The sequence below is a fragment of the Salmo trutta genome, chromosome 18 (genome assembly GCF_901001165.1).
Source record: "Salmo trutta chromosome 18, fSalTru1.1, whole genome shotgun sequence".
Classification (NCBI taxonomy): domain Eukaryota; kingdom Metazoa; phylum Chordata; class Actinopteri; order Salmoniformes; family Salmonidae; genus Salmo; species Salmo trutta.
In genome coordinates, this window is record NC_042974.1 from 37,976,595 (window position 1) to 37,984,738 (window position 8,144).

The 8,144-nt window shown below is 44.7% G+C and overlaps 1 protein-coding gene across 1 annotated transcript; it reads right to left on the reverse strand.

Annotated features, from left to right (window-relative positions):
- Positions 1 to 230: 230 nt before the first annotated feature.
- LOC115153267 (uncharacterized) lies at positions 231 to 7,838 on the reverse strand. The gene is made up of 5 exons (XM_029698529.1): positions 7,475 to 7,838; positions 2,427 to 2,558; positions 2,042 to 2,252; positions 915 to 1,212; positions 231 to 773 (listed from the first exon to the last, which is right to left on the reverse strand). Exons 2-5 carry the CDS (start codon positions 2,501 to 2,503, stop codon positions 370 to 372), a joined length of 990 nt encoding a protein of 329 aa, XP_029554389.1. The 5' UTR covers positions 2,504 to 2,558; positions 7,475 to 7,838; the 3' UTR covers positions 231 to 369.
- Positions 7,839 to 8,144: the final 306 nt, after the last annotated feature.

Consider the following 8,144-nt stretch of genomic DNA (forward strand, 5'->3'; position numbering starts at 1 on the left):
CACTGGCCACTTTTACAAATGGATCACTAGTCACTTTAAACAATGGCCCTTTAATGTTTACATATCTTACATTACTCATATGTGTATATACTGTATTTTATACCATCTATTGCAGCTTGCCTATGCAGCTCGGCCATCGCTCATCCATATATTTATATGTACATATTCTCATTCACCCCTTTTAGATATGTGTGTATTAGGTGTTAGAGAATTGTTAGATATTACTGCGCTGTTGGAACCAGAAGCACTTACACTCGCATTAACATCTGCTAACCATGTGTATGTGACAAATGCAATTTGATTTGAGGGAGGCAACTGACTTCTGACTAGTCTCTAGGGTCAACTTCATCCTCCTACATGTTGGATCATCTACAACAGGCTGTACAACGGTCTTGTTAATCCGTGTGCCGTGTGGAGTAGCGCTGCAGCCAGCGGTGAGTAGGTCAGAGCAGCCATGTCCACCAAGAGGTGCTGTAGACCTCCCAGCAGCAGTATTGACAGCAGGTAGCCCATGAAGAGCAGGCTGTGCCAGCTACCCTCGCCCAGTGCCCGGGGGCCCTCTGGGTGCAGCAGGCACAGGAAGCCAAGCACCAGGCTCTGGTTCACCATCAGGGTGAAGTACAGGTCAAAAGGCGAGGTGTGGGAGCTGCTGTGGCGCCGGCGCTCGGTCTCAGCCACCTTGGCCAGCCAGGTCAGAGAGAGGCTGTGGAGAAGGAGGGCCAGCGGGGCGTAGAGACACTCCAGAACCTCCACTGACGGGTGACCCTGAGACGCTGCAGGGAGAAGGGGTAAGTTAGTGTACTGACACAACTGATTGACACGCCAACACATTCAATTTTATGAGACTATTAAGATTTCCCACATACCTCCCCCTTTGACTTTCCCCTCAAGCTAAACACTGTAAATGCATTTACTTGTGATAGTGACGGAGGTCAAAGTGATGACCGTGATAAGGCTCGTTAGGTGGACTGATGGTGGTACTGCCAGCCGCAGGCCGTGACTCCAGCCCACACAGAGCAGGGGCAGCAGGCGCATGGTGAGGGCGTACATGCCAGAGTGGGCACTGGCCTCTGCCCACACACCCAGCACAGCTTGGGCACTGCCACAGATAGAAGGCACCAGCAGGCGTTCACCCAGAGACAAAGAATAGGGCTTCAGTGGTGCCAGGCCCATGGCATGGAGGAGCAGCAAGTATAGCAGAGTAACCAGCACCTGGGAAAGACATGCCATAAACACAGGCAAACATTAGCCATCATTAGCCATTTTAAAGAGCAACTGCCCCTAAAAACCAACTTCTCCTTTTGAAAATGGCCTATTTGGCATCGATAAGTCAAACATTTATTCTAGTGTCAAAATTGACTATGAATTGTAAATAAGTGGTCATAGTCCGTGTCATCCAAAATTGAGATTTGCGAGATGATAGTATGTCACATAATGAGGGTTCCGTAACAGTTTTCCTTGGGTTGGGTTTATTTCAGTCAAGCCCACATACCCACAGCTGGCAGCACCCAAGCAATCATCAATTGGGAACACAGCTGCATGCGACCAGATTGACGATGGGCATTACAATTTGGTTTGACATTTGATATCCCTATGTGGCTAGTTAGGGACCATCAGTAAATTACACAATGTACATGGAACAATATCTTAAAATGTCAATAGCTCCCAATTTCATATACTTAATCTCGAACCAACTATAGATTGTAGAAATTCCTTTACAAATATTGAAAGCATTTAATGAGACAACAAAGGTCTGCAACATGAAAACATTTTCCCATTTACATTGTGTAATTTATTGACGGTCCCTAACTAGCCCTGTAGATAGGCTATCCAAAGTCAAACCAGCTTTGATACAGTCGCACACCAGCCGGCTGAAGATAATTTTACAATAATTCTGGTCATTATTATTTCTAGAAGTTACCACTTAGCAAAGGCCTAATGATGATAAGAGACATTGATGGCTCATGCAAAATCCAAACACCACAACTCAAAACCTGACACAGATTACTCTTATAGTAACCCTGAGCCAATCGTGCCCTACCTGGACAAATGTGATTGGTACAGCAAACGGGTAGTGGTACTGGGGAATGAAGATATCAGCAACAAAGCTGCGGAGCCGATCTGCCAGGGCATACAACACCATGACCAATAGCATTGCACTAAAGCTGAGTAATGGCACCAGAGGCTTCCATACATCAGGCAAAAACCTCCTCAGTGTACAAGCACTCTTCTTCCATCTCATCCACCAAGGACTGTTTAGGGAACACAATGGTACAGAGAGTAATACAGAAGGAGTGTACTTCAGGAGACTATTGATAGAAACATTTAAACAAATTGGAATACACTGCAACGAACTGCATATATCACGTGTCTGCAATTAAGTACTATTAAACTATTATTTACTATTATAGAAAACAGGTGACTACCATTCTGTCAGGAGACAGCCCCTGGTAGTAGGGTAGGTATCCCTGGGGTCCATCCTCATATTCCATCTGCCTCTCATCAACCCCTCTACTGCAGCAGGTAATGGAGGTAGAGAGCCATCGTTCCTCCACTCCCTAAAAAATGGGCGCTAACCAATCACTTCCATGGCATAAATCACATTAACATCTTTATTTCTTCATTAATTTACTTCACCATTACCGTGGGCGTTCTGTCTTTGTAACTGCCAAAATACTATGACAAAACAATACATTAAGAGTTTCATTCCAAAGCGCCATATATACATTTTCTGAAATGTTGGTAAATTAGCTTTTATTGTTTTAAAGAAATTATGAAAGAGTTTGATGTTTTATTTTCACTATCTAATGACATGGGGTTGTTATATTAGAGACCAATTATTTTGTTATATCTGCCTCACTATCAGATAAATAAGTAGTACTGCTAGGTTTTACACTGTCAAATGTAACATAACTACATTTTTAATAAAGAACTGCACAAATGATACATTTGTGACAAATACCTAAAAAATTATAATTCAATACAGTAATATGAGATCTGTATGTAAAACAATTACCTTGACATTTTAGTAATTTAAAACAGGGTTTCCCAAACTCTTCAAGTGGACTATACCCTATATTTACTCAGACAATACTCCATTAGAAAAATGTATGTTGTTTCCTAGATATTTCATATCCACCTTTCTATCTGTGATCTATAATATAGGGTGGAAAGATTGGTTTGTTTTTACAAAAGTGCTCTTAGTAACTATATCAGATTGAAAAAGTAATTATGTAAATAAGCCATTTATATTGTACTTATTAAACTGAACTTACTGAATGGACAATGATACTGTACATAGCAAGTCAAATCAAAGTTTATTTGTCACGTGCGCCGAATACAACAGGTGAAATGCTTACTTACAGGCTCTAACCAATTGTGCGAAAAAAAATGTGTGTGCGTGTGTGTGTGTAGGTAAGTAAAGAAATAAAACAACAGTAAAAAGACATTTGAAAATAAGAGTAGCAAGGCTATATACAGACACCGGTTAGTCAGGCTTATTGAGGTAGTATGTACATGTGGGTATGGTTAAAGTGACTATGCATATATGATGAACAGAGAGTAGCAGTAGCGTAAAAAGAGGGGTTGGCGGGTGGTGGGACACAATGCAGACAGTCTGGTTAACAAATGTGCGGGAGCACTGGTTGGTCGGGACAATTGAGGTAGTATGTACATGAATGTATGCCATGCGGTAGTAGAGAGAACAGTCTATGACTGGGGTGGCTGGGGTCTTTGACAATTTTCAGGGCCTTCCTCTGACACCGCCTGGTGTAGAGGTCCTGGATGGCAGGCAGCTTAGCCCCAGTGATGTACTAGGCCGTACACACTACCCTCTGAAGTGCCTTGCGGTCGGAGTCCGAGCAATTACCGTACCAGGCAGTGATGCAACCAGTCAGGATGCTCTCGATGTTGCAGCTGTAGAACCTTTTGAGGATCTCAGGACCCATGCCAAATCTTTTTAATTTCCTGAGGGGGGAATACGCTTTGTCGTGCCCTCTTCATGACTGTCTTGGTGTGTTTGGACCATTCTAATTTGTTGTTGATGTGGACACCAAGGAATTTGAAGCTCTCAACCTGCTACACTACAGCCTCGTTGATGAGAATGGGGACGTGCTCGGTGCTCCTTTTCCTGTAGTCCACAATCATCTCCTTAGTCTTGGTTACATTGAGGGATAGCTTGTTATTCTGGCACCACCCGGCCAGGTCTCTGACCTCCTCCCTATAGGCTTTCTCGTCGTTGTCGGTGATCAGGCCTACCACTGTTGTGTCGTCAGCAAACTTAATGATGGTGTTGGAGTCGTGCCTGGCCATGCAGTCGTGGGTGAACAGGGAGTACAGGAGGGGACTGAGCATGCACCCCTGGGGAGCTCCAGTGTTGAGGATCAGCGTGGCAGATGTGTTGCTACCTACCCTCACCACCTGGTGGCGGCCCGTCAGGAAGTCCAGGATCCAGTTGCAGAGTGAGGTGTTTAGTTCCAGGTTCCTTAGCTTAGTGACTTTGAGGGTACTATGGTGTTGAACGCTGAGCTGTAGTCAATGAATAGCATTCTCACATAGGTGTTCCTTTTGTCCAGGTGGGAAAGGGCAGTGTGGAGTGCAATAGAGATTGCATCATCTGTGGATCTGTTTGGGCGGTATGCAAATTGGAGTGGGTCTAGGGTTTCTGGGATAATGGTGTTGATGTGAGCCATTACCAGCCTTTCAAAGCACTTCATGGCTACGGACGTGAGTGCTACAGGTCTGTAGTCATTTAGGCAAGAATCCTTTGTGTTCTTGGGCACAGGGACTATGGTGGTCTGTTTGAAGCATGTTGGTAATATAGACTCAATCAGGGACATGTTGAAAATGTCAGTGAAGACACCTGCCAGTTGGTCAGCACATCAAATCCAATTTATTTATATAGCCCTTCGTACATCAGCTGATATCTCAAAGTGCTGTACAGAAACCCAGCCTAAAACCCCAAACAGCAAGCAATGCATGTGAAAGAAGCACGGTGGCTAGGAACAACTCCCTAGGAAAAACTCCCTAGAAAGGCCAAAAACCTAGGAAGAAACCTAGAGAGGAACCAGGCTATGAGGGGTGACCAGTCCTCTTCTGGCTGTGCCGGGTGGATATTATAACAGAACATGGTCAAGATGTTAAAATGTTCATAAATGGTCAAATAATAATAATCATAGTAGTTGTCGAGGGTGCAACAAGCACGTCCGGTGAACAGGTCAGGGTTCCATAGCCGCAGGCAGAACAGTTGAAACTGGAGCAGCAGCACGGCCAGGTGGACTGGGGACAGCAAGGAGTCATCATGCCAGGTAGTCCTGAGGCATGGTCCTAGGGCTCAGGTCCTCCGAGAGAAAGAAAGAAAGAAAGAGAGAAAGAGAGAATTAGAGAGAGCATATTTAAATTCACACAGGACACCGGATAAGACAAGAGAAATACTCCAGATGTAACAGACTGACCCTAGCCCCCCGACATAAACTACTGCAGCATAAATACTGGAGGCTGAGACAGGAGGGATCAGAAGACACTATGGCCCCATCCGATGATACCCCCGGACAGGGCCAAACAGGCAGGATATAACCCCACCCACTTTGCCAAAGCACAGCCCCCACACCACTAGAGGGATGCCCGGATGCACATGCCCGGAGCACACGTCCTGGTAATCCATCTGGCCCCGCAGCCTTGAGAATGTTGACCTGTTTAAAGGTCTTACTCACGTCGGCTACGGAGAGCGTGATCATACAGTTGTCCGGAACAGCTGATGCTCTCATGCATGCCTCAGAGTTGCTTGCCTCGAAGCGAGCATAGAAGTGATTTAGCTCATCTGGTAGGCTCGTGTCACTGGGCAGCTCGCGGCTGTGCTTCCCTTTGTAGTCTGTAATAGTTTGCAAGCCCTGCCACATCCAATGAGCATCAGAGCCGGTGTAGTATGATTCAATCTTAGCCCTGTATTGACGCTTTGCCTGTTTGATGGTTCGTCGTAGGGCATAGCGGGATTTCTTGTAAGCTTCCGGGTTAGAATCCCGCACCTTGAAAGCGGCAGCTCTACCCTTTAGCTCAGTTCGAATGTTGCCTGTAATCCATGGCTTCTGGTTGGGGTATGTATGTACAGTCACTGTGGGGACGACATCCTCGATGCACTTATTGATAAAGCCAGTGACTGATGTGATGTATTCCTCCATGTCATCAGAAGAATCCTGGAACATGTTCCAGTCTGTGATAGCAAAACAGTCCTGTAGTTTAGCATCTGCTTCATCTGACCATTTTTTTATAGACCGAGTCACTGGTGCTTCCTGCTTTAATTTTGGCTTGTAAGCAGGAATCAGGAGGATAGAGTTGTGGTCGGATTTACCAAATGGAGGGCGAGGGAGAGCATTGTACGCGTCTCTGTGTGTGGAGTACAGGTGATCTAGAATTTTTTTCCCTGTGGTTGCACATTTAACATGTTGATAGAGATTTGGTAGAACTGATTTAAGTTTCTCTGCATTAAGGTCTCCGGCCACTAGGAGCGCCGCCTCTGGTTGAGTGGTTTCCTGTTTGCTTATTTCCTTATACAGCTGGCTGAGTGCGGTCTTAGTACCGGCATCTGTCTGTGGTGGTAAATAAACAGCCACGAAAAGTATAGCTGAGAACTCTCTAGGCAAGTAGTGTGGCCTGCAATTTATCACAATATACTCTACTTCAGGCGAGCAAAATCTAGAGACTTCCTTAGATTCCGTGCACCAGCTGTTGTTTACAAATATGCACAGACCGCCCCCACTCATTTTACCAGAGTGTGCTGTTCTATCCTGCCGGTGCAGCGTGTATCCCGCTAGCTGAATATCCATGTCATCATTCAGCCATGATTCCGTGAAACATAGGATATTACAGTTTTTGATGTCCCGTTGGTAGGATATTCGTGATCGTACCTCGTCTAGTTTATTGTCCAATGATTGCACGTTGGCGAGTAATATTGACATTAACGGCAGCTTTCCTAGTTGCTTTCGTCGGGTCCGGCCGAGGCATCCCGCTCTTCTTCCTCTGCATTGCTTCCTTTTGCGAATAATTGGGATGTCTGCCCTGTGGGGTGTTTGGAGAATATCGTGTGAGTCCTGCTTGCTGCTGTTGTTGTTGTTGTTGAAAAAATCTTTGTCTAATCCGAGGTGAGTGACCGCTGTCCTGATATCTAGAAGCTCTTTTCTGCCGTAAAATACGGTTGCAGAAACATTATGTACAAAATAATTTACAAATATCGCGGAAAAAACCCCACAAAATAGCACAATTGGTTAGGAGACCTTAAAACGGCGGCCATCTCCTCCGGCGCAATTATCTTCTGTAACCACTCACACACAAGAATCATGAACGTGCAGGTGACATAAGCACCATATAAAACACAAATAGACCAATACCAAGGATAATGTTTTCAAAGAAACAGAACATTTTAAATGGTTACACTGAAGAAAATGTACATAGTTTTAGCATGTAAAACTGATGGACTTACCATTGAGTTTGAATTGTTCCATTATGGTGTTTTTACATTAGGTGTTTATTCGATATTCCACAATCTCCTCCACTGTCCCTTGTCTCCTTCTCCTAACCAACCAATATCCACAGATGAAACAGGTTGATGTGGTTATATTGACCACAGATGAATGTTCCTTATCAAACAGGTTAAAAAAAGTTCCCTTGCTTTGTTCTCCGTATGGCAGTTGTGGATTGTCTGATGGCCAATGACCTGAGCGGAATGCATTTTCCATGAGAACCTTCACGAACACTAAGCACACAGTTATTGACATCTAGATGGACTTTAACCTCACCTGTTAGATTATAAACTCAGCAAAAAAAGAAATGTCCTCTCACTGTCAACTGTGTTTGTTTTCAGCAAACTTAACATGTGTAAATATTTGTATGACCATAAGATTCAACAACTGAGACAGAAACTGAACAAGTTCCACAGACATGTGACTAACCAAAATGGAATAATGTGTCCCTGAACAAAGGGGGGTCAAAATCAAAAGTAACAGTCAGTATCTAGTGTGGCCACCAGCTGCATTAAGTTCTGCAGTGCATCTCCTCCTCATGGACTGCACCAGATTAGCCAGTTCTCGCTTTGAGATGTTACCCTACTCTTCCACCAAGGCACCTGCAAGTTCCCAGACATTTCTGGGGGG

Bases quoted from the DNA above. Each gene is read 5' to 3' on its own strand.
- LOC115153267 (XM_029698529.1), bottom strand. From the start codon at position 2,503: ATGAGAGGCAGATGGAATATGAGGATGGACCCCAGGGATACCTACCCT. The intron at 1,213-2,041 runs GTAGGGCACGAT...TGTCTTTCCCAG, and splicing joins TACCAATCACATTTGTCCAG to GTGCTGGTTACTCTGCTATA. The intron at 774-914 runs GTAAATGCATTT...TTCTCCCTGCAG, and splicing joins GACCTCCGTCACTATCACAA to CGTCTCAGGGTCACCCGTCA.